This window comes from Mustela putorius, unplaced genomic scaffold, assembly GCF_011764305.1.
Source record: "Mustela putorius furo isolate JIRA1106 unplaced genomic scaffold, ASM1176430v1.1 tig00000905_pilon_pilon_pilon, whole genome shotgun sequence".
Classification (NCBI taxonomy): domain Eukaryota; kingdom Metazoa; phylum Chordata; class Mammalia; order Carnivora; family Mustelidae; genus Mustela; species Mustela putorius.
In genome coordinates this window covers 4,273,530-4,300,489 of record NW_025421511.1, presented here as the reverse complement: position 1 = coordinate 4,300,489, position 26,960 = coordinate 4,273,530, and the positions used below count along the sequence as shown (strand labels likewise).

The 26,960-nt window shown below is 43.0% G+C and overlaps 1 protein-coding gene across 2 annotated transcripts in view; it reads right to left on the bottom strand.

The window, feature by feature from the left end:
- The window catches only part of CSMD1 (CUB and Sushi multiple domains 1), a 1,951,187-nt gene that overhangs the window by 340,351 nt on the left and 1,583,876 nt on the right, over positions 1 to 26,960 (bottom strand). For both annotated transcript variants that reach the window (XM_045086171.1, XM_045086170.1), the window contains 4 exons: positions 23,402 to 23,590; positions 12,289 to 12,405; positions 10,215 to 10,430; positions 7,452 to 7,640 (listed from right to left, as the gene is read on the bottom strand). In XM_045086171.1, the coding sequence (XP_044942106.1) occupies positions 7,452 to 7,640; positions 10,215 to 10,430; positions 12,289 to 12,405; positions 23,402 to 23,590 (711 nt within the window). The remainder of the gene's footprint in view (positions 1 to 7,451; positions 7,641 to 10,214; positions 10,431 to 12,288; positions 12,406 to 23,401; positions 23,591 to 26,960) is intronic.

The following is a 26,960-nucleotide window of genomic DNA, read 5'->3' as shown; positions in this document are numbered from 1 at the left end:
TGTCTTCGGGGGCATTCCGGGAGGAAAGCAAAGCCCAGGAGAACCGACTGGCTGGGTTTCACCCACCCCTGAAGGCAGGGCTGCGCTGCTGTCTCCGACTACCGGCTCTCTCTGGGGCTCTGCATTTGTGGGGAGGGTTTCTTCTCTTGTGCTCACTACGGCTGGAAACCCTTTCTCTGGTCTCACATGACTCTGCTTCTGCTCCTGTCTTCCCCTCCACAGATCTGCCACACGGAATTGGACAGACTCAGCAGAAGTACCCTTTTTCAAAGGTGACACTCTATCATGACAAGGCTGATGTGTGAATTCTAATCCCTGTAGTGTGTGTCACACACTTTTTGTAAAGTTCTTCATCTATAGGGACCCATGAAATCCTCATGGTAACCTTGTCTAACAGGTTCATAAAACTGCGTTATATAGGTGAGGAAACTGAAACAGAATGGTTTGAAAACCAGGGGCTTTTCCCAAGGTCACACAACTAGTGAAGATCAATTATTGATTTGATATAAACTCTCTGTACTTAGGAATAGAATCGTGCCCTTTTCTTATCCTAATTAATGATGAAACACTTCATGATTAATTATTCATAGTATTATTAATTATAGCCACAGTGACACGTAGATGGCATGGATTTGCTGTAGATGGCAGTACATCTGTGGGGACTTTTATTTGGAGCAACAGGTGATCGATTAAGCAGAGGTATTTGTTTTCACATTAGCATTTAAGACATTAACCACACAGGTACTTGTTTCACATAATAAGGGAGGACTAGAAAGGGCATTTTGGCATTTGAGACATGAGAAGGGAAAAAAAAACTATTAAATCTAAAGATATAATTTTGTAATTTTACATATCTTTTATAGTAGGCTCCATACCCAGCATGGAGCCCAATGTAAGGCTTGAACTCAGGACCCTGAGATCAAGACCTGATCTGTGATCTAGAGTCAGATGCCTAACCTACTGAGCCACCCAGGAGCCCCGCTTGCATATCCTTTTATTAGGATTTGGATGCTGGGATGTTGTTTTAAGGCAGATATATAAGTGGTGCAAATTAAGTGCACTCTGTGGGGATAACAGATGGGAGGAATTACTTGGCCATTGTGACTGGTGACCCTTCACAGACAAACGAGGTTGTTGAAAGACGGCACGGAAGCCGACACCCACCGCACTCCTGCATGTCACTTCTTCCTCCCCCTGAAAAATAACATCCCCCTAGTTTCAGAGCAACTGTTTCTCTGCCCAAGACAGGAGGAAAATTTCTAAGCAAACATCCAACAATAATTCCTTTATTTTATATACATCTGTAACTGAATCAAAAGCAACATGGCCAGGGACAGACTTTCATTTTTCTAGAGGAGTTTGGTGTAGCACCTAAAGACAATCTTTCAAGTGAATTTTTCTCTGAGGGTATGAAATTGCCAGTACAATATACAAACAAATAGATTTTAAAAATCTATTTCAGGGCAGTGTTTCATTTTATATATTTATGTACGATGAACTATTTTCATATATACTTGTATTGTTTTACATTCTTCAAAGACTTTCAAATAGACTGTCATATAATCATATTTTTTTTCCTCTTTAAATCATGACTTTTACCTTTTCAAGTTTAAACAATTGTGTGTTTTGGTTGGCACTATTGCAGTGAACACGTGTGGTTGTTGCTGCTGTTTTCTGATTTTTATGTCAAGACCAATAAGAAAATGACATCTTAAAGGTGGAATGCGATTTGCCTTTTTATTTTGAGAGCCTTGGTTCATTACTCAATTATTTGGTGTTGTAACAGGGTTGGCAACAGCAAAGGTCTAGTGGGAGATGTGGGTGGGGACATGGCACTAGGACACATGGACAGTCTGGGTGTGAGACAGACAGGCTGTTTATGGGGTTCATGGACATGAATGAGGTAGGGGTTCATCTAAGACAACTGTGGGCACTCTGGCTGCAAACAGACGTGGCCAGATCCCCGGGACTGGGTTGGCTTCACAGAACCAAGGTCAGAGGCTCCGAACAGTGCAGAGCATGTGGGTGTCCTGAGGAAGGGCACTTTGCAGAAGAAGAAAGAGCCTAAGAGAAAGCAATGAGACTTAAAGACTCTAGAAGAAAACAGAAAGGAGGTAGTGTTGTGAAGGTGGCCTTTAACGCAAATTCTAGATTTCCTGATCCAGACGGACACCCTGGAAAATCAAAGTAAGTAATGGCAGAGCAAATAAAATGTCATGGCTCTCTCCCCACTAAGCCCTGGGACGCTATCCCATAGGAAATAATTAAAGAAAATAAGACACTAACTGTAAAAAGCCAGAGGTCAGAATATTACAAAATTTAAATCATTAGAATTTCAAAAATATGTGAACTTGGTTGAAAGAATCTATTGTTAATCTCCATTACTGGACCAATTAAATGTATCAATTTTAAGTTCTTTCAATAATCCATTTAAAATTACTTTAATATGAATAGATATCATTTTCCTTCAGATGAATCATTAGTTCTTTTTATTAAGCCTCTACTGAAAATATAATTAAAATCGGATTGCCATTTAGACTTTCGTAATGGAAATGAACTAATTAAAAATAAATTAACATAATAGAAAGAAGCCAATTGATTTTCCATAAATTCTGTGAAAAGTATCTACCTGTGAGGCCAACCTTATTCAGCTCAGGCTACCCCAACCCAACACCCCAGCCAGGGCTTGAATGACAGGCATGCACTCCTCACAGCTCTGGAAGCTGGAAGGCCACTGCCCACATCAGAGTCTGTGCTCCTTAGGCACATAAGAAGCTTGGGGATTCAAGTCTCTTTGCCCGACTTGCCCTTAAGTAGTAGAGAGGAAGCCCAGTGTCTCCCATGCCACAGGGAGGGGACTTTCTTAACCAAGTGGCTGGATGTGAAGGTGTTTGGTGGTAGTCATTCAAGTTTTGTGGAAATTGCAGTGGGGGTCTTTGAGAACATTTTGAAATTGTAGGTTGATTATTTTACATTAATTAACACATGTATATATGCTTTGAGAGAATTGTTTGAAGAGCACAGACACTGAAAGTAGCTTGACTATGAAAGGGAGGCAGAAAACCTACTTCCTTTCTATTCGAACCAACAATATTTTGGTTCTTAAATAAGAACAAATCAGTAAATGGAATTATACATATATATACACACACACATATATATGTATATATGACTATGTATATGAAGTCTTACTGTTTATAGAGTCTGCAAACATGAACTCTATTACATATATACATATTTTTTTTAAATTTGCAATCTTATTTTTACAAAGAATATATGAGTTGCATATAATGCTGATCCAAATTTTAATCTATTTATTGTCCTACAAACCTTTATTTCCTTAATTTAATTCTATTATTGAGTCAACTTTTAAGACTCAACAGAGATTAGTTTCAGTTTTTAATTTTGTTTCAAAGTTTTAAACTAAGAATTAATGAAATAAATGGAAACAACAGACTGGTTGGCATAGGAATATAATATTTAGATAGAATTGGTCAAAAGATTTAGAGTTAAATTTAGTTTATCAAAATACAGGCAAGCTATTTTGTTCTACCATGCTCTTTGAAATATTTGTAATCCATTATACAATTTAGGCTAACGCTGTCAATTTTTCCCCATTTTACATTGCATCCAAGGACACTTGGTCTAAAAAAGAGAATTAATGCAGATGTTCCACAATAGGATAACTCTTGCTTTCATTGATTTTTTTTTAATTCTCTGAGCAGATATTATTTGGTAATTGATCAGATGAAGAAATAAAAGCTTATCACACTCTGCCTGAGAAAATTTTGTGTTCAAAACTGTTCATAGATGCAACATTAGATTAGGGAATTCTAGTAGATACCCATTTGAATCATGTCTGCTCTCCTCTGCCTAGGTTTTTGTTTTTGTTTTTGTTTTTTCCCCAACAAGATGTCACAAAATATCACAAATATCATAAAATATGTGCTTTTCCTCATTCTCCAACACCTATGCATGATGGTCCCTAAATATCCTAAGATAACCAAAACTGTCCTGGTTAGTGATTGGTCAGAAACAGGCACGTGACTCTATTTGGGTCAGAGCAATCCAGAAGCCATTCTGGGAAAGCCATTCTGGGAAAGCCCTTTCACTGGACAGCATGATGTTGGTATTACAGCACTATATGCTGATGTAAGAGCCTGGTCTGAGGAAGCCCCCTGGGGAGAGCAGGCTGCTGCCCAGTGCTTCCCCAGGGGCATGTGGAGCCTGAGGATAAAGCCAGCACCCAGGTTGAGAGATAACAGGAGAGATAACACAGATAACAAGGCTTCAGTCACAAAGTCAAGTCCTTGATCAAACCTCCCCTGACGCTGTCCCAATTTATGATTATTTAGTCATATTGCCAGTAAACCTTCATTTTTACTTAGACCAATTGAGTACCTTTTTCTTTAACTTGTAAGAAAAAAAAAAAGACATATATTGAGTGATATCCACATAATGTAATATAAAAGGGGCACAAGAAAGGGCTTGCACAGTTTGTTATTCACGTGGAGTGCAGAATAATGTTATTTCCAGTATCCTAAATAAATAATTAGGTGGAAATAGCCCTAAAATGAATAAATGCAAACAAAAAGATCATTTCTCTTGAATTTTGAGTGAGCTGATGAAGAGAAAAATAGTTTTTAATTTAGGTGTTCATTAGAAATTCTACTTCAGATGAGATGCTTATAGGGAAAAACAAAATTGCATGCTCGTCATTCAGCAGACATTCTTCCCATGTCACCTGTGATCTCTGGAATGGATTTGTAACTTTTGGCTATGATCGACCACTCTTATTTCTGTGATTTTAGAAGAAGAAACACAGGCATAGAATCAAAATGTTGAGATCAAGAGAGAAGGTTTGGAGGGAAGGAATCTTTAGCGTTGACAAGCATCCATGAAACAAGGCACAGAGCTGGATTTGGGGGATCAGGCAGCCCCCACTGTAAAGTTCTGCCTAATGGAAGACAGAAACGTGGAGGAACGTTAATGGAGTCCTGCTGTTATTAGGGAAGCCCCCCTTCAGCCAGAAGGTGACGAGGGAGAGACAGCTCACAGCACATGTAAGATGAGTTCAAACAGCGAGGAAGAGGCAGCCTGACAGGAAAGTGGGGTGCTCTGGGCAGTGAGGGAGCCGCACGGACGGAGACACAGAGGGACAGAGAGCTATGGTGACCATGAGCCTGGGCAGACTTCCCATGCTCCGGCCTCAGGACCAGACTGGATTGTGCAGGGAACCAGGGAGTCTCCGTGATGAGTAATGAGCCTTGTGCGGCCACCACAGAATTGCAGTGGTGCCAGTTCTGAGTATTACGAGGAGCTAATTGGTAGGTTCTCCCTAGGGAGAAGATGGTGGGCTTGGATTTGGATGGATCCCTCCAGAGCTTGGCAGAATGTTCCCAGGGCTGGAGCAGACAGAATAGGCAGGGAACCCTGACTCGAGAACCAAGTGGGACACAGACTCCTCCAAACCAACAACTAATCACACGTGGAGACTGAGAGGAAAGAAGAAATATGGACCAGTCCTAGTTACCTCGTGGGTCCGCCAGGGTGTTGCGGCCATAAGGAACACGTTTATTTCTAGGAACTTTGTAGCCAGATAGGCTGGAAGGAAATTCAGGAAACACTGGGAAAAATACAAGAGCCTAAATATGGGAGGGGCACAGCCAGGCCCGCGTGTGTTGTCCCCTTGCAGGGCAGTGGGGAAAAGCCTGCTTTCGGATCTGGAGCTCCTTGCCGTGGCAAAGGTCCTAGACCCTTTGCCTCTTAGAGTCCTCATCGGTACAATGGGAGGGACAGCTACAGTGCCTACCTCATCAGTTCCAGGGGATTAAATGAGTCAGTATGTGTGAAGAGCACAGAGCAGTGTGGCATCCAGAATTAGGCTCAACGGATATCAACTGTTTATCCTTATTTTATATTTTGGACAATGTAAAAACTCCAGTAACAAGAGTGACAGTGTACAGATGATGAATCTATATAAAACAGAGAAACCGGGAACAGAATATGATAATCAGTAAACTACTGAATGTTACGTGTGTGGAATGAAGCCTTGATTTCATTGGGTCAGGAGTTTCCTGCAGATCTTAAACTGTCTGGTTCAATAATTGTAGTTTTGGGAAACATGGATTCTAGGCAACTCTAGGAATTCCTAGGATCATGTACAAAGTATCTCTTTTTCTTGAGAACCTGTTCAAAAATGATATCCAAATCCCAATTAAAAATCATAACCGTAAAAAGGTGAGAACCACTATTTTAGGAGAAAGCAAGATGACAGACGTTGACAGACATGCGCCCCGGTGAGAGAGGAAGATGATTTGATTCATGGTCACCTGTATAAGTTTTTTGTAAAGGAAGTCCTAACTGTGGGACTATCATTAAAACACGAAAAGATGATATTACCAGTTAAATTAATAATATCCCTAAACCATGCTGGTAATTGAAGAGATTCTTTGCCATGGGGGAAAAAAATGGGTTTCACTAAGTTACAATTCAGTAGTTGTATGAAATCTTGTCTGTATGACTTGGCCACCTGCATCTATTGTATGAACCGGAGGCCTAGAGGGGGATGCATCACGGACCCCCATGACTCAGAAGCCTCATAGCTAAAGTGGGCTGCGGCGACATCTCCACATGGCATTAGGCTGTTTTCTGTGACTTGGAAGAACAGACTGTCAACCCTTCACAAGCAGCAACATGGCCGAGGGGCAGGTGTCGACATTGTCTTGGGGGATAAGCAGACCCTAGACAAGCAGGAGGCATCCCGTGTTTAGCGAGGCCTGTCCGCACAGCTCCGCTCTGCTCCGTGCCTTATGCTAGCTCATTCCCAGACTAGCAGGAAGGGGAGCCCCACCGAGCCGCCTCCCGAACCCACTGTGTTAGCACAGCACCTCGTTTCAAAATACAGACTAAAGACGCCTGTTTCTGGAACGCTCCTGAATTCTTCAAGAACGCACTGCAGAGGCCAACTCAGCCCTGAGACTTCTACAATGTCCACATGGCAACAGCAAGCCACGGTCACCCAACCAGAGAGCTGAACGGAACGGTGAGAACAACACAACTAGTCTTTGAAACTGTCACCGTCATCATCCCGAGAGACGCTCCTGCTCTTAAGTGACAGAACTGCAACGGTTCTGTGAACGCGGCCTGGCTTCCCGCCTTTACCTTTCCTTTTGTTCCAGATTATTTTTGGCTACACGTCCACTTCTCCTTCATAAACATGCCTGGCACAAGCTCTAGACTCACCCTTCTCGAGGCGGAAGACTAGAGAGCCGACTGTGTCTCCAGGGGAGTACAGTCCAGAGGGGCTCCGGTCCCCAGGGCAGCCGGCCGCCCGCCGCTGCCCGGCACGCCCGCCCCCGCCCGCCCTCCTTGGCGACCCGGCCCTGCGCCCGGACTCCGGCTCGTGCCACCCCACTGGATGAATGAAATGAAAGCGTGTGACCACCTACCCACACACCTTGGCAGAGGCGCACTCCACACACGGCGGCCCCCACCCAGGCACGTAAGCTTGCTTGCACCTTCTAAGCGATACCCTGGGAAGCAGGAAAAGGTCAGAGAGTCCCCGACTCCGAAGTGAAAACCGATTCTCCGGCTGAAGGCAGGGACGCCAGGATCATCGCAAGGCTCCAAGTCATACTCTGAGACATGAAGAGACAGATTCCGTTTGTGGGAAATTGGGTAAATACTCACAAAGTATTTAGCAAGAATAAAAAAATGGCTGTTATTAAATGGGTACATAAATACATTTCTTCAAACTCCTCCAAAACTGATACATGTTTCTCTTCGTACTGGGCGCCATCTCATGATGAGGGATATTCCACTCTGATAAAACCTTCTACAGAAGACAGAAGTAAGCCAGACCAGCAGGTGAAAAACAGACATAAAACCACACTGATTTTAGGCAAACATCTGAAATGTCCCCAGAAGGGGAAACTCTTCATTTGCATGATAAACTTGCTGCCTATTTGGACACTTAAAGAAATAAATTCCATTGTACTGGTGTCGCTGACAATTGTTGGCGGCCAGTGTCAAGGCCAAATCCTTGCAAATGAAATCACGCTTCAGCGCATCGGAACAGCAAGTTCGCCTCCGCACTGGCTGTGCCCTCCTTGGTGTGTCTTTCTTTTCAGACTGAGCCGGCCTGCGACGCAGCCTGGATAGGGTCCCCTCTGCGGGCCTTACAGACCCTTCTTCCACTGGATGTGTGCGAATGAATCGTTCCACATGTTCCCGACGGTCACCCCATTATTTTTTATCATTAAAAAAAATGTTTTTAAGATTTTCTTAAATATATCTTAAATCTTTTTCTTAAATCTCCAGCAGGGAGCCCGACACGGGCCTCGAACTCAGGACCCTGAGATCAAGACCAGAGCTGAGATGGAGAGGTGGGTGCTTAACGAACTCAGCCATCCAGGTGCCCCAATGTTTTAAAATATTTCAAAAAGCTTCGAAGACCCAGAGAAGTGTGTTTTATCTTGCCTGTTGTCTGTTTTTTGTCTGTTTGTTTAGGGAGCTTGTGCAAGAAGTCAGCTCTAGACTTGAATTCTGACCTTCAGGAATCCAAAGACTTACTGTCCGCTCTGTGCTGGGAGCAATGGATTTAAGAAACAGATGGTGGGAACAACACTGACTCCTGAGAAACATCTAGGGAAGGGATTCACAGACTTGCATCGAGGCCACTTCCTTTCTTTTAAAGTGTTCTGTGTAACTTCAGTCTGGATCTTGATGAAAGTGAGAACACAGGCAACGACATTCTCACTGTGGCCCTAATCGAGATCTACCAGGAAAGACTATCTAGAGGCATTAGGCCTTAGTGTTAGGAAGATTTAAGTCTTTGTTGCATAGAGCAGGCAATTTCATGATTACCCTTGATTACGGCAAATTTCCAAGAAATCAAGTCATCTGAGCTCGTCCCAAGAGTTCCACTAATGCAGTGAAATGCCAGGAAAAATCAACAAAGTCAGATAAAGATGCATGGCAATTGGTCGTGATTAGAGGGAGTATAGAAGAGTCCAGAGCATCTTAAAATCTCTGAGAAGTCTTTTTCTTTAAGACCGCACTTCAATGTCTATGTCGCTAACGATCATGCAACACAGAGAAGTGATTATTAGCTTCCTACTGTGTGTACGTCACAGGAAATACACCTGCCGCTGGTGGAAAGGTGGAAAGCACAGAAAGTCTTTGCTGAAGCATTTCAGCGTTAGAACAGGAGAGCAGATAAAAACTCCTCTATTGGGACAAAGCATCTTGTAAGTGGCTTCAGAGGTCATTAAGGAATTGAAGGGACCTTCAAAGTAGAAGAAATCACTGGTGATTATGGGACTCAGGTATTACCTTACAAAAACAGCATCAGCTCCGGGCTGTGAGGAGTGAAGCTGAAAAAACGCTCTCCTTTTCAAAGCATCATACGCAGAAATGCAAATTTAGGTCACAGCTTACGGCCGTCAGAATCCTAGAACAGGAGCCCCCTTTGTGACGGTGAGGGCTCTATCTGTTTGTGCAGGGCCCTGACCACCGTCCGGTCACTGAACACGGCTCATGTGATTAAGTGCATCTCATTCATCGCTGACCGTTTTTTAAGTGTGCGCCGTTTCTCCTTGTCCATAAAAACACAGTGATGCCACTCACGGCACCATTCGTGTTGAGCGATGTGGACTGGGCAGTGTTTGAGACAACAGAAACCCTGCACAGATATGATGAAGTATCATAGTTAAACATGGTACATCGTTTTGGAAGACGGCTGTCTGCGTGCACGACTGCACACAGCGAAGGAAAAGCTCGTTCTCAGCAGTGTGTGCTCACCCTTCTTTTGCTTTTTTCACTCTCGAGGTGGTTCTCCAGACAAGCACTGGCAGCCACTGGAGGACAGGAGCCAACATCATCAGGTGCCAGCTCCCCCTCAGACTCTCCCAGTGAGGACAGTTCGCTCAGAGATTTTGATAGAATTGATGAGGAGTCGTGGCTGAGGAGGGTTTTTAAGGAGAACTTAGTGATATTGACAGTTTTGCAGGCATTAGAATTTGCGGAGTGTCATTTCGTGGCCTCTGGGTAGGTGACCTCCCATACTTCTTCCAGGAGGTTCAGCCTCCTCTGCCACCAGCTAAGGCTTACCACTGCTCAGACACAGCACACGCATGGACGCGCACACACACGCTCCCACGAAAGGTTCCCTCCTCGCCTGAGAAGAGACACCACCGACAAGAACAACGTACCTGAAAATGTGATGTTGAAGCCCTCGTAGGAAATGGAAAAGTCTGATATGAACCGAAGCTGGGCGGTGAAGTTTCCAAACAAACCTGCCTTAATAGTGTGCGGCAGGACGGAGCCCGTGAGTCTGGCCACGGGCTCGGAGAAACTGCCGTCCTCCGTGATCAGTAAGTAGTCATGCGAGCTCTCGAGGTGGAAGGTGTGAAACATCATCTGAACACCTGCGAAGCGCGGGCGGGGGAGAGGCCAAGAGAGAGCCGGAGAGGGAAGGGGGGAGGGAGACAGATCAGTATACAGTTGAGGGAAAATACTTTATTCTGGGCTTAGAGACACCAGACTCTTGAATCAAGGTACCATCTTAATATGCAAACTCAAAGGAAAATGCAGGAAATGGGTAGAATGTATTTAGAAATGCAAGAAGGGGATAAGCAGCCACAATAACGAAGAAGTGTATGTAAGTACAGGCACAGTTACAGATCCGGCAGTAGGACAGTAGGGACAGAGAAGGACACAGATCCTGAATCCGACACAGACGCCCAAGTACAGCACGCTGGGGCGTTTACGGTGCAACGCATGGGGGACAGGTCACCAGGAAAGCATTTATCCTAGAGGAATAAAGGACCAGATAATTTTGCCGTTTATATTTAACAAGTATCCTTTATGAAATCTTAGGTTGGATGTCTAGCCTATAAGCTTCTACAACTAGGGGAAGAATTCTTGGAGATCAAAGTCTTATGTTCCTCTTACACACATGTGCTCATATTAGCCACACCAACTAAGTATTGTGGATTCCTACACTACTGATAATAAAATTAACTACAAATAGCTCCTTTTAAATAAAAATACTCATTTTTATGAAAATTCTTGGTCACTCACAATTTATTTCTTTTTTATTCTAGATTTCCTTCAGGGAACTTTTTCTATTTTCTTTTTTAAGAGAAGGAGAGCAGACAAGCAGGAGCGGTGGGGAAGGGCAGAGGCAGGGGTGAGAGAGAATCTTAAGATGAGCCTTGAGCCTGATGTGGGGCTCGATCTCACAACCCTGAGATCATGACCTGTGCCAGGATCAAGAATGGGATGCTTAACTGACTGAGCCACCCAGACACCGCAAGGAAATTCTTAACATGCATTCATGATACATGTTAGCATAGTGTAATACAGGGTATATAATCTAATATGTCCATTTAAAATCAAGTTGAGTTCAAAGCTAAGTGGGAAGCCAGTGTGTCCATGATATTTATGTGATCAGAGTTTCATTCAGTGGAATGACAGATTTGATCCTACAGAAAAGACCCAGGGTACAATGCTATATGTACAATGTATTTATGATCTACATTTCTTGCACAAATCACCAACTTTCTGGCCTTCATTATAGTTCCCTATAAAATGAAGATAATAAAATCTGCTCTGTAATTCATCACTGGATGACGAAGATAAATGATCTGTTATGTGTAATATTACTGAGTAAACTTGGAACCACGGCAAGTATAAAATGTTATCCCAGGGACACCTGGGTGGCTCAGTCAGTTGGGTGCCTGCTTTTGGCTCAGGTCATGATCTTGGGGTCCTGAGATCAAGCCCCATTTCAGGTTCCCTGTTCAGTGTGGAGTCTGCCTGGGATTATCTCTTCCTCTGCCCCTCCTCCTGCCATTGTTCAAATAAATAAATAAAATATTTTTTAAAAAAGCTATCCTAGATTTATCACCATGGAAATGAGAACTTGAGATAATTTCTTATTTCCTTCAATTTAATTGGTATTTGTGTTTTATCTCTTTTCCTTACCTTCATACCTACTTTTCAAGCATCATACCTAATTTTCAAGGATATATTCAAGCATGCCTACTTGCATAAATCCAAGTTACCTAATTGAATGTAAAACAAGGAATCTACTTTTCTGGTAACATCAATCATTTTAGATGATTTTTCTTCTAAGATGATATAAAATATCCAAATAAAAAGTTAAAATACATGTGAAGGAATGAGTTAACTTACTTGCTGACGCATGCATACTTTCTTCTCTGCCCTCATGTGTGTCCCTTGCTTGTTATTCTGTACATATAAAGTCTGCAACATCCTTACCCTTTCCGTGAGACACTTCAATGGTCCATGTGCAGTTTAGGGAGTTTGGGTAAAAATCCGGAAACCCAGGAGAAAGGACTGTCCCACTCTTTCCATGGATGTAACCTCCACAGAGGGCTGAAAAGATAAGGAGAATGACTATTGTAGTATTAAAGTTTCACAAGGATTGCCAGAATACACTACTTTTAAAGCAACATTTACTTTGCACAAGGACTAAAGGAATATCAAATGTCACCTCTATGAAAAATAAGACAAAATGAAATCTTCCTTTTACTCAAAACTGGAATATGCCATAGAAGGGTGTCCTAAATAGTACATAACCTAGAGACAGAAGAGAGTAAGGAAATAACACAAAGTAAGTGGGAGTGGAATTTTGTGTGGCAACGTGACTGGGCCCTGGGATTCCCAGCCATTTCTGAGAGGACGTGTCTGGATGAGATTAACATGTGCATGGACGGCCCGAGCAAAGCAGACTGCCCTCCCTCATGTGGGTGGGCCTTGCACAATCAGTTGAAGGACTGAATTGGACAAAAAGGCTGAACTTTCCACTAATGAGAAGAAACTCCCCCTGCCGGAATGATTGGAACTAGGACATCAGTTTTGTTCCTCCTTTTGGGCGTAAGCTGAAGTACTGACTCTTTCTGAGTCGGGAGCCTGCCAGCCTTCAGACTAGAATTTACACCGCCAGCTTCCCTGTGTTTCCAGCCTGTCCACTGTGGATCTCAGGGCTTGACAGGCTCAAAGCAGGCGAGTCCGTTCCTTGTGATAAGTCTCCCTCCCTCCGTCCCCTTCCTTCTCCTTCTCCGTCTCTCCCTTATTCCCTCCCTCCCTCTCCACACACACACACACACACACACCCACTGGTTCCGTTTCTCTAGACGACACTGACGTATATATTCTGAGATTCAGAAATGGTGCAGGTTTGCATTTTTTAGAGCTGCTGGTCTTAGCAGCTCTTCAGTTGATTTCAATCCTCATCAACAAAATCTGGCCTGTTCAATGTGTCTTGGAGATCCATTTTTGAAGGAAGCAAAAAGCTATATATAACCATTTGATGGGGAAGTAGAGACATTTAGAGAATCCGTGTAATAAGGGAGATTCTCTGTTACCGTGTCCTCTCTATGCACACGTTTTAATGTTTCCTTTTTGGAACTGGGCAAGATTATCATTAAATGGCGGATACCTAAAATAATTTTCCTTATTAATATGAACATCCTGAACTGTGACTCCTCAAAACTAGTTCCATAAGTAATATTTTCAGAAGAATTAGTTAATTTGCAAAAAGATGTGATACATCCCATCATGGTCACTCATCATAGGTTTTAAGGGAGCAGATAATCTCATTGAATATGCAAACCACATGGGAAGAGTTATATAAAAATCAGCAAAATAAAAACTTTTTGAGTGAGTCTCGGAATATTTTGACAATGCAAGATTTTCATATCTTAAAATTATATTGACTCTACATTTCATTACAAAAGACGTAAAATTAATATAACATTTGGAATTCATTTATTCAACAAGTAGACCCTGCCCTTGGCACTGGAAATGATGAACAAAATTGACAAAAGTGTTTGCCCTTATAGAGTCAAAAATCCAGCTGAAGATGAAGACGAGAGATTGTGCCCGTAATAACGTGAAGAGCCGATTGTACATGATGTTGGAAGACGCTAAGCACCGAGGAAACAAAGGGAGAAGGAAAAAGAATAGCACATTCCCCGAGTTGTGTGGGTTGGCAGCTATCTCGAGCAGGTGGTCGGAGAAGTGTACTTGGGATGTGGCCTTGAACAAATGAAGGAGCCACTGGGTATCTGGAAAGAACTTCACGGAGAGAAACAACCAAGGACAGAGGCCTGAGTGGGCCTGTGTACAGGACAATTTGCAGGACAGAGGGGACGGGAGGGAGCATGAGCAGTGAGGTTGAACAGCTTCCAGACAGTCACATGAGTGAGTGAAAGGTACGGGCTCTGGAGACTCCTGTGTGGGCAGGACAGGGGATCACAGGGGCTTCTGCCTGGTCACTGGCACTGTGTGAGAATGAGAGGAGGGTAGCAGAGGGCGGGTAGGACCCTCGCTGGGATGTGGCAGCAGAGCTGGTGGAAGTGGGCAGGCTCTCACCACGTTTTGAAGGCACAGCCACGGGGGTGTTTCCATGACTGGGACGTGGGGACCATGACCAATGACTGTGGGGGTTTAAGGCTGAGTGTGAGAACCGAGCATGGAGGAGACTTTGGGGGAAGTAGGCTTTGAGTATAAACCTGTTCAGTTTCAGATGTATCAAGCTGGATGCTTCCTACACGTCCACGGCGAGTGGGTGCACAAGTTTGGCCGAGGGCCAGAAACAAGAGCACGCGCACAGGACACCATCGATGTGGGGCTTCTGGGTGTGGATAGGGGAGTGAAAGCCCAGGCTGTTCCAATGGCGAGCAGCTCAGGGAGGTGAGGAGCTTCAACAAAAAAGAGGAAAGGAGTGTCCATGGAGTGGGGGCCAGAACCAGGAGAGGGTGCAGCCCAGAGTGCAGAAGCTGCACGTCCGTACCCTTTCATCTGCTGTGATTGGATCTTTGTAAATCAGGGCATTGGCTTCCCAAATATTTATCAAGGATTTAACCATAATGAGTGACACCCTTTGATGTAAACTTGAGATATCATATATACAGTTATTTGTGGTAATCTTTACCTTAAAATCTGCACGTGCTATGGAAAACTGGTAAAAATGAATTTCTATCCAGCTACATTTAAAAACTATAGAATTTATCAATCTCTGCTTCATCCTCTGGCCTCACGCCATCAAAATAAAATGGATGATTATACACGGGGAGAAGTTCGGTGGAAATACATCGGACTACTGATGTTTTCATTCAGCGCACACACGACGGAGGATATCACGGACTAATACCATCAAACTGCCATTTCGGAACAAAGTAAGGAAGTTACTTTAGATAAAGCAAATCCACTGCTCATGTTGAGTCATCTGTGCATATACAACATAGTCTAATTCATCCATTATGAAGATTTTTCAATGAAAGTCTTTTCATCCACAAAGCACACTTTTTTCTTGTCTTTTCTCAGTGAAAAGAGATTTGATATATGACAAATTGCACGAGTATTCTGACCTGATATTGAAGAGAAGAGACAGTCAAATAAGAGACCCGACTCTGTTTTTTTTTTTGTCTGACCAGATGCACCCACAGACACCTCTGGGGCTCCCCAGCAGAGCCACAGACACTGCCGCAGATGGTCTGAAAGACGACTGTTGTAACTGTACAAAACACAGTAAGCTTTCACTTTTGCTATCCTTAGGGCTATAATTTCTTGAATTCTACTTTTCTATTTATATTCCATACCCACCGTTACAGACCCAGAGGCATTATCCTGGAGCTCCCGTGGGCAGAGAACGAAGGTGTGCAGGGACTAGAACAGACAAGAGAGGTGAACATCGACCGCAGTCTTGCCCAGAGGAGCTGAGGAACCTCCAAAAGGGGTCGAGTTCTACCTTTGGCTGCTTCGACCCATTCATCCATCCAAACCTTCATCCAAAATGATTTCCCAAAGAAGTTACTACTATTCTCTAAGCCCTCCTTTTGGCCCTTGGGCACATAACAGTAAGTAATACAGACAAGTCCCTCTTCTTCCAAAATCCAAGTGGACAAGGCAAATAATTTATAGAGTAACCGAGCATGACTTATTCTAAGAACAAGAATCTTCGCCAGTTCTCAGAGCTCAAAGGCAGTCTAGGTAACTAGAGTAGAGTGGGCTGGTGGGGCTGGCCAGCAATGGCTGCGTGTCTGTCCGTGCAGCAGTCCACTCCCAGGATGCAGACTGCTGCGTAGGCAACAGAAGGATGGAGAAGTGCAGACTGTCTGAGTCGACCCCGTGTTCACAGACTGCTCTGCGATGGGCTGCTGGTGGCCTGTGCACCGCAGGCTCTTGGGCTGGGGTGCTCCTGGTGTCCTAGGCAAAGCCCACAGAGCGCCCACGGACTGTGGAGAAGCTTGCTTCCTGTCACCTGATTCTCGCCCTCCCCTGCAGACCACGGTAACCCACTGCTGTGTGCCGACAGCTGTGTCTCAGAGCCCAGCCCTGGCTTTCATGTTCATTTCCACATGTCTGCTCTGTTGGAACGAGAGGCAGGCAAGAGTAAGACATGTAGACAACATCCTAGGCGTCAGGCGTTTTGCACTCGGGAGGTGACAGAGCTGGAGATACCAGAGCGGGCAGGTTCTCCTCTCTCCTGGGGAGATCTCTTTGTTTCCACCAGCTCTAATGACAGACATGCTAGATCTCAAATTCACACGTGAATCACGGGCTCCTTCTGAAAGCTCGGTTGAATTTCCCACGGCTTGCTAAGGCTCTCAGAACTTAACCATCTTGCAACAGCACCGTCTTCATAACGGCCCCCATGTTTCTCACTCATACTTTCTGAAACTAGTGTGTTCCAGGTCTCGCCTGTCTGCTTTACACCACACCTCCTGTCCTCCATCCTCTTCCATAAAGAGATGAACAGTGGGAGCCCCCAGTATCTTGCCTGATTTGTTTGTCTTTTGTTTTTCTCTGCTTCCCTTCTTTGTTTCAAGTGCTAATAAAATTCTATTTAAATCAGAATCCTAATGGGATGGCATTCCATTCCCAACTATCCAGGAACTCTCCATGCTTTAAGGAGTTACTGATTCTATGCCTTCATTCCTTCAGTCATCCATTTAAACTGTAGTTTTTTCCCCAAAAGACATTCTGCAAGGAGACCCTACCAAGAGAAGCGGGAACAATTTAGAGCTGCTGCATTAAAGCAGAGGCTGTGTTTTCCAAGCCCTGCTGTCATCCTCAGCTTTTCCGCACAGAGAGCTCGAGCCCCACCACGGATCACGGCGTCCTCTGGGTTTGAATCTCGCCAACGAAATCAGGTCCAGGCTCATAGCTCTGGCTTGAAGGGTGTCTAACAACTGTAGCTCTTTCATCTTCCACAGCAAATGACTCCCTATCCCCCAAATCCTCCAGCCCCGTCACACACCCATGCCTGGACCCTACTACTCCCTCAATTCCAATCCTTCCTCTCAACCTTGTTCCTAAGGATGCATCAGGACACCTGCCTCCCAGGACTGTAACGACTCCAAATTGCAGCTATGATCTCGTCCATCTCTTTGTTCCCAATTTTCCTGATAAAACAGTTATGTCATCGTGCTTTAAAAAATAAATCTTTCTCTTCTCTATGCTGATAGATGAGAAACTTCTCAAGTGTGTGGCTGCAAAGACGGTAGATCTCCGAAGTATGTTTATGAAAGGATCAGCTGTTTACAAAAATATTTACTGAATGAACAAATCTTTCCAGAATTTTTCTTGCACTTGTCTTTCACCAAAGAAGAGGGAGAAAACGTACTCAACTGCCCGTATTGCTTCTTTGGAACTTGAGTATGCTAAGGCATAACTGGTAAAAATGAAGCCATGCTACGGAAATGGGAGAGAGACTGACAGAGATTCTCTTTTTTCATGGCAATATAAGATATTATAGCTGATTCTTATTTCTTCTTCCATTCCCAAAGTTATGAATTTTTAAAGGTTTAAATATCCTATTGATGAGTCATTTGTCACAATAAAGACCCAGGGGATTCAGAGATTGCTTAAGATTTGGAAATACAACAAGAACAATTCTTCTGGTTAAATGAAAACAATCAAGCATGACTGACTAAACTCTTACATCAACTCTAAAATCTCACAGTGTTTGCATCTCTATTAATAGCCTTTGATCATAAATTTATTATCTTCTGAAATAGTTTTCAGTGAAGCCAAAACAAAGCAGATAACTTATGTTACAAATTCCTCTAGAAGGGTTAAATTTCAAATTTACATGCACTCGAGTAGGGAGAAAATAGAAGAGACAAATGCATAAATCTCATGTGCTTTATTTTCTATGGAAAATGTCAAATGTAGACTGTCATTTCTACAGCATGTCAGTTCCCTGCAAGCACTAGGAGCCCTTCTCTGTCTGTCCTCATGTCATGTCTCCTAGATAATTTCCTACAGAACATTTTGTTCATTTTCCATTCACTCTACTTCACCAAACCTCTGAGAATTGGCAGAATGTGCCACCACGTCTATCTGGTCCAGGAGACGGTATCCCTGTCCTCTGCCTAGATGCCTCCTCTATAGAGGAGACTGTACTGAACGGTTAAGTGTATGTGGATATTTATGCCACGGTCTGAATGTCTGCATTCCCCCAAAACTCATGTTGGATCTCTAAGGTGATGGTTTTAGGAGGCGGGTGTTTGAGATGTGAGCAGGTCACGAGGGCTGAGTCTTACTTTTCTACAAGAGGCCACACAGAGGCCCCCTGCCCTTGCTCCATGAGATGGCAGGGCCCTCTGCAGCCTCCAACATGAGGTCACAACTCCTTCATCATGCTGTCCCTCCGACGTCGACTCCCGCCATCCGGAACTGTAAGCAATAAATTTCTGTTGCTTATTAGCTACCTACTCTAAGGTCTTTGGTTATAGCAGCTGGCACGGGTTAAAGCAGGAGGACTATGGTTATGTGGGGTTATAAGTTTAAATTAAATCAAAGTTCCACTTTATTGAACTGCATATAAGGAGAAAGGACTCTTAGAAAAGTTAATAATGCTAGTGACCTGGCATGATTCCAGAATTCTGGTGACGGCTAAGTGCATCCTCGTCCTGGAGGAGGGGGGCATTTGGGCAACACAATACGCAGGGACAGAAAAAGGCTAACCAGTGCACGCACGGGGTTTGCTCCAGGGGAAGAAGAGGGCAAGGGGGAACAGGTGAGTCTGCCTACGTTGTGTGCAGGGCAGAGGAGAGCACTACCCTGGCCAGACACTTAAGTATTTAAACAACGGAAGTTACCACTGTTAAATCAAGAATACATGGAGAGTATTGTTCTCTTTTGAGAAGAATCCAATTTAAATCAAAATTACAGATCTCAGATGGGTCGGGGCACATCTCTCTCACCTGCACACATCAGTTTTCTTTGCCAGATCAGGAGTCAAGTGAATTGGAGAACCGTTGTGTATTTTCCTACGATGAACCAGGTGCTTTCATCACAGAGTTTAAATTACAGACTCTGCAACTTTTCAACCTTCCCAGAGCTCCCTGAAAAGTCTGCAGTAGACTCTCGCTCAGTAGAAGCAACTCAGAAACTCGGCTGTTGCTCCACTGAGCCGCCCCTAACAAGAACGTAATCAAGGGAACAGCTTATGTGCGTGCCACTCCCAAATTCCATGTTCAGCTCCCGTCCAAAATAATATATATATATAAATACATATATATATTTATATATAAAATTTGCACAGTGGCGCCCAATAAAGTCATGGGTTTGCATATCTGGTAAATACTCTTAACACAATTATGTATATGATTAACCTGCTGCAAATTCTGGATAAATGATTTAATAAACATTTCTTTTAATTTATTTATTTTCAGTGTAACAGTATCATTATTTTTTCACCACACCCAGTGCTCCATGCAATCCGTGCCCTCTATAATACCCACCACCTGGTACCCCGACCTCCCACCCCCCACCCCTTCAAAACCCTCAGATTGTTTTTCAGAGTCCATAGTCTCTCATGGTTCACCTCCCTTTCCAATTTCCCCCAATTCCCTTCTCCTCTCCATCTCCCCTTGTCCTCCATGCTATTTGTTATGCTCCACAAATAAGTGAAACCACATGATAACTGACTCTCTCTGCTTGACTTATTTCACTCAGCATCATCTCTTCCAGTCCCGTCCATGTTGCTAAAAATAAACATTTTTTAAAAAGATTTTATTTATTTACTTGACAGAGATCACAAGTAGGCAGAGCAGCATATAGAAAGAGAGAGAGAGAGGAGGAAGCAGGCTCCCCGCCAAGCAGAGAGCCCGATGCAGGGCCTGATCCCAGGACCCTGGGACCATGACCTGAGCCAAAGGCAGAGGTCTTAACCCACTGAGCCACCCAGGCGCCCCTTTAATAAACATTTTGACGGATGTTCAGTTACACATGAATAACAACTAAGTACTTTAAGAGTTAGGCCTTTATCAGATTTTTTGTCCTTGTTATAACTATTGACGATAAAGAATCCTACAAACACAGTTAATATTTTTGCAACTATTTATGATATTCTCTGATTTTTACAAAATTTTAATGAGTCCAATAGCTAGTATCCTTCTGACACTGTTCATTAATCACATGCGTAAATTTTATCTATTTTTTCATTATTAGAGTTCCAATTACGAAAATAAAACACGGTAATAAAAATAAACAGAGAGCGAGAAGTCGGAAATCTCTTCCCTCCCTACAGCCTGCCAGTCTCCCCCGCTGAGGACACTAGAGTTACAGTTTTAGAGAACGCCTGCTTTCCATCACTTTCTGGGCATATCCTATGTATGTGCTGTGATTACATACGAGTATGTGCTCCCATGTACAACAGGCATTATCCTGTGACTCGCTATCTCCGTCCTCCAAGAACGTTGTATCATTTCACCTTCTTAGCAACAGAGTAGAATGAACAGGCCACTCTGAAACCCCACAATGCTGTAGAAGTTGACCTTTCTACTTCTCCGCAGATCCAACAGGGTGGAGAAATTACCATGCTTTATTTGCATTTTCCTGAGCCCACATCAGAGTGCCCATATTTTAAAGCGTTTTGGGGTCTGTTGTCTCCTTCTGTGAGCAGCCTGTATGTTTTTCCCCCACAGATCTCATGTCTTACATGTGTCGCTGATTTCCCTCCACCCATTTGTATGATAACATGATGTAGAATCATGTATGGACAGAGCAATTATTTTCTGTAGTCCGATCCTTTCGCTTTATCTCTTTCTTTAAAATAGAACTTTTAATTTGTATATAGTGAAATCTGTCAATGTTTTCCAATAATTGTGCCTAAACATGCAAGTTGATCAACATCATTTATGAAACAAGTCATCCTTCCTCATGGACTTGGAATAATTTCAACCAATTAAGTTCCTATACAGGCATAGATCAGGTATTAGAATGCCTACACCATATCACTCATCTATCTGAATATTTTTGCACGGACTTCATATTAATTAAAGGTGATTTTGGAGATGCTTTGGTCCCAGAGAGAGCCCTTTCTTATCATTCTTAAAAATATATGTTTCTAACACATTTATTAATTTCTATTAAGAATACCAGTTATTTTTAGACTTTATTGAAATTAAAACTCTATTTGTAGATTGACTGATTATCATATGGCCTCACTGGTATGAGGAACATGAGAAACAAGACAGAGGATCACAGGCGAAGGGAGGGAAAAATGAAACAGGATGAAACCAGAGAGGGAGACAAACCATAAGAGACTCTTAATCTCAGGAAGCAAACTGAGGGTTGCTGGGGGAGGGGGTCAGGGAGAGGGTGGCTGGTGATGGACATTGGGGAGGGCATGTGCTATGGTGACTGCTGTGACGTGTGTAAGCCTGGTGATTCACAGACCCGTACTCCTGAAGCAAATAATACATTGTATGCTAATAAAAAATTGTAAAAAAACCAAACCCCTCGAAAAAGAGATAGTAACTCGTGGTTACCAGAGGTGAGTGGAGGAGGAGAGGGAATCTGATGAGAGTGACCAAAAGCCACAAACTTACAGTTACAAGATAAATAAGTGTTCATGATGTCCTGTGCCATAGGATGGCTAGAGCTACTACTGTTGTATGATACACAGAAATAGTGGTAATAGAGTAGATCCTAAGAGTTCCCGGTACAAGAAGAACTCTGTTTTTTCTTTTACTTTTTTGTATCTATATAAGCTGCACTTATAGTGGTGATCATTTCACAATATATGTAAGTTAAATCATGATGCTGGACAGCCTAAACTTATATGTATTGTATGTTAATTATATCTCAATAAAATTTGGGGAATAAAAGAAAAAATAAATTCCCCCAAAAAAAACCCTCTATTTCTAGAAAACTTGTATATTTAAGTTTCATCCCTACCACTTAAAAATGTACTAAGTGTTCCCACTTATTAGAGTACTCTTTTGTATCCCACTGTGAACATCTAAATTTCTTTAAGATAAGTCTTCGGGGAAAAAAAAAAATCCTTCATATCTCCTGTTAGATATACTCCTGAGAGTTTTAGGGTGTGTTGATATTACACTTCTAATATGTCGTATCCTTTGTGGATTTGCCAAACATGACCATCTTCTCTTTCTAATATTTACAATTTATACCATTTTTTAATTATTGTATGAGTTAATATCTTCTGGATAACATAAGTAACATTTCTGATACTGAGAAAGTTGCTCTGTTCTTGATTTCATGGGATTTTTTCTAATACTTTGCTATGAAGTATGATGCTTTCTATAGATAATTCACTTATTTTATGGTTCTCTGTAAGCCACACCTACAACTACATTACAAAATTGTTGAAAAAATGTTATGGTGAAATATAATTTTTTTTCATGGAAACAGTGTTATAATGTGGTTATAGTTACGGCCAAAGGGCAAATCCCTTATTTTGTTTGCAAATGAACACAAGCAACATCCTTGTGTATCTGGTTAGTGTAACTGCACACAGCCTAGCACCAAGTTGAGCAATTCAGTGGGATCATGAAGAATGTTACTTGTCTTGAGACTTCCCAGAGCAGATCTGTGCAGGGCGGGGGAGTGGCCGGTATGGCCAAGACACCACCTGGGGATCTTCCGAGAAAACGCTTCCCAGTCCCCCCGGGGAGAGCGGCCCCCCAGAGGTGGGAGCTCAGAGGGAGCAGTGCAAAGGGCAGATGGCCTTTGGATGCTTGGACCTGGTCCCGAGGAAAGCCATGTCGGAGGATGTACAACACACACACTCACTCCCCTAGTTCACATGCTATTTTCAACAATTGCCACATGGAGCATACGTGCAGCACAAAGCTCCCTACGTTTTGGTGTTTGGGCACATGGCTGAAGGCTGCCCCATACCTGTTAATGCTCTGTTCTAAACAGATGCTCTGCCTCCTAGGAAAACACGAGCTAGGTAAATTTTAAGCATTACACGGAAATATTTTTAAGGTGTACAACTTTTCATATCACACTGCCCTTTAAAATACCAGATACCACCCAAACAATTTCAACATTTCCACATCTCTGCATTCCATTCTGATGTCCTGCTTTGTCGATCTCCACCTACCGTCACAGCTGGGCAAGGCATGGTTCCACTGGTGGTTCCGCTCACAGATCAGGGGCTCGTCATCACTGAGCGTGTATCCTGGATCACAGCTGAATGTCACCGTGGATCTGATGGCAAAATTACTGCCATGCCGATGCCCATTCACGGGGATCCCGGGGTCGAGACAGGAGTCCGACTCCAGGGTCACACCTGCACACACAGAAAGAATGTATTACATACGGAAATTTGCAGGTTTCTAGGGAAAAATAATAAAACCTTGTTCCATACACATATAAAATATTCTGAGACATTATCAGACATGGAAAATTATTCAGGTAAATCCAATAATCCCTAAATGTAAAATAATAATAATAATAATAATAATGATACATTTTCTTATATTTGACCCTGTTTTCCTGTGTAGAGAGATACCTTGTTAACTGTTTACCAGATGACATATAAGTAGTACAACACAGAATAACCCCTATGTCTGAATGTTACTTCTCTTCATTTGAAAACCAGGGAACTGTACTACATGAAGCCGGTACTGTCCCGTGTTCTACCCCTAGCCCTCCCCCCTTCCTGTTGTATTTTATGTTCCAGTTCGATTTTGGCAGTCATCACACTTCAGCTTTCATAGATATGCACACAGGCACCCAAGCCTACACACACATAATGCAAATTAAAACTGCACTGGATCTGATTTTCTAAAATTGCATTCCATACAACCATGCATTTTTCAAATTTGCACTTAAGTCAGCCACTTTTGAGATGGCTACAATTAGCCTATGCTAAAAGATGCTAAAAAGTAAAGTGCTATAAAAAGTCAAGTGATTATGATTATGTCATTATAAGAGTTTCTTTTCTTTGTCTCTGAGATTTGTCTTTATTTTTAGAATATATACTTGAACAGATAAGGAAAATGGGACCGGGGAAGAAGATGTCATTGCGATGGTTACGTATTCAAAGAAATAACAATGACTTTGCTAGAGCTATACACAACTCTCTCAACAAGGCTCAGAACATAACAATTATGACCTGGGCTATGGGTCAAAAATCTGAAATCATTACCAATATGAAAACTGCCTAGCTGTCCCCCTCATGATCTTTGGAATAACACTTCTAATCATCGCATAACTTTACGGAAGTCGGAGTTACGTACCTTATCTTAATCCCTCTCTCATTGAGTCAGATACATGATATACAACTGCAGGTGACTTTTTAAAATAAACAATTAGTGATAATATTTCTTCATTAGTACAGCAAAATGGATTCCATAGGCACCTGATCCCAAGGAGGACAGCTGAGACCCTGCTGAAAAATGGGCAGTAAGGAATGTGCCTTCCATGAGATGTCTAGCCCCTCAGAGGTCACCTATCAACCCTGGAATTTCTCAAGCGCTGGGAGTGTCCTTATTGTTCACAGCATGCCTGGGGTCATTAGGACTTCAGGCTACCCTACACGGAGGGGCAGCTGGAGACAGAGTTCAACTATGCAGCCTGTGATTCAATCAACGATGCTTCTGTAATGAAACATGGATGGAATCTTTGGACATAGACACTTCAGTGAGTTTCCCAGATTGGCAGGACTTCACACCGTCACATGTTGTGGCTAGGAGGACATCATTCATGACTCCAGGGGGAGAAGACAAGCGGAAGCTGCGGGTCGGAACTCCTTTCCAGATTCCATCCTATGTGTCTTTCCTTTGCCTGATCTAACTTGGATCCTTTTCCATAATGAAGGTGACTGTGAGTGTAACAGCTTTTAGTAAGGGCGGAGTCCTTTTATCTAACTATCAGAACTGAAGGGTCTTTGGGCAACACCCTGAACTTGCAGTCAGTTTTGGAATTAGCAAAATAAGCAGATTTTACCCTTTGCAAATCTGTGTGCTTAACCCCAGAGTTTGGTTACAATGGGTAAAAACATGGAAGACCGTGGCAGTGAAGATTTCCAAAGGAAAAAATAAAACAATGACGAGAAAAAGCAAAGTGAAAAAAATACGTATGTAGCACTACTTTCTCAAGAACTTTTTCTTAAATATTCTAATTCCCTAAGAGATAACATGTGCTTACTGCCTAAACAGCAGGATGTAATGGCCGTCACTTCTTGCAAAGCACAGCGGCAAAGGCATGCGTGCTTTCCTTTCCTGCATCAGATACAGTTCTGCCAAAAACAAGGTGGGCGTCATCTGTCCCCAGACCCTCCCCTGCTCCGCTCCCCTCTCTTGCTCTCCCACCACACACACGTTCATATTCTAAGGTAATGTTTATAACCTCTTCCATCACCGTCGGCAGTCATACTGGATATATGCCGTTTCCAATGGGTACATAAGAATTAGCAAAAGAAGATGGATTAACAAAAGAATTCCCTCGAAAGAAGCTTTGTCTAAGAGATGGAGGGGTCCCCACATCCCTGACGGACCCTTCACAACATCATTCCACTTTGTCCAATGATCCCCAGTGACCACGAAACAACACGCTCACAGCAGCGACAAAATTAAGAGGGACGATCACTTCACGTGACGCGAGGATGACATATTAGTGAACAATATTCCCAATGATATTCATAAACTGTACGCACACTTTGCCCCACACAAATGTGTAGGGGAAAAAAAGAGAAAAAAACATCTGAGGAAACCAAAGCATACAAATAGAAACACGGAGTTCTGGACACGTAAAACGGAACTAAGAAATAAATACCATGTTGAAGTGAAAACATTAATCCATCATTCGCTCATTCATTTTTATAAAACAATGGACAGAAATATTAGGTTGTGGAATGTACAGTTACCATATTCCTTTGCATTAAAACGTATTAGAACAGAGGGTACCCGTGAGGAGAGCAGTTGAGTGGGACAACTGTGACAGACCTGATGTCTTTATTTCTCTGGAAATGCACCATATGCAGGGATTTCAAAACAAGACGGCAGCAGGGAGACTGCAGGGCCAAGAGGGTGACATGGCTCGCTAGGACCAGACCTTCAAAATGAACTAAGACCAGTCTGTAAGGACAGCTGCCAATTTACGTTGAAGGAAAAGTGCAAAGTACTTTGAAGCAAGCGTGCCCCAAGGTATTGCTTCCAGCAATCCCCCTCCTCCTGTCCAGCGCGGGTGACAGAAAGAGGAGCTAGCATCCGGGGATTTGGCTGAAGCTTTGGATCCAGGAGGATTCCTCCCGGCTCTTCTGTCCTTGGAACTTAATAGGACGATGCATTTTTTGACACTGGCTATGTAAATCCACTCCTGTCCTTTGGCCCCAAAGACGTGACTGAATAAACTTGCTCTCCGTTGAATAAGAGAAACTGATGACTTCGAAGCCTTCCAGGCACAGATTATATTAATGTACATTTGATATAAGCAAAGTTCTGCTTAACTACCTGTTTTAATGCGAGCTCTCATCCCAGGAAGGGGATGGACAGTCTGAGTATCTTTCATCTCCCCATGGTGGTCACTTTCCACAGCCTTTGCAGGATCTGCACTAGCAGTTACAATCCCATTTTACAGAGCAGGAAACAAGCCGAGAACTTAAGTGAATCGGTCATGTTCAATCGTTCCCTGGGACTCACAACTCAGCCCCAGCC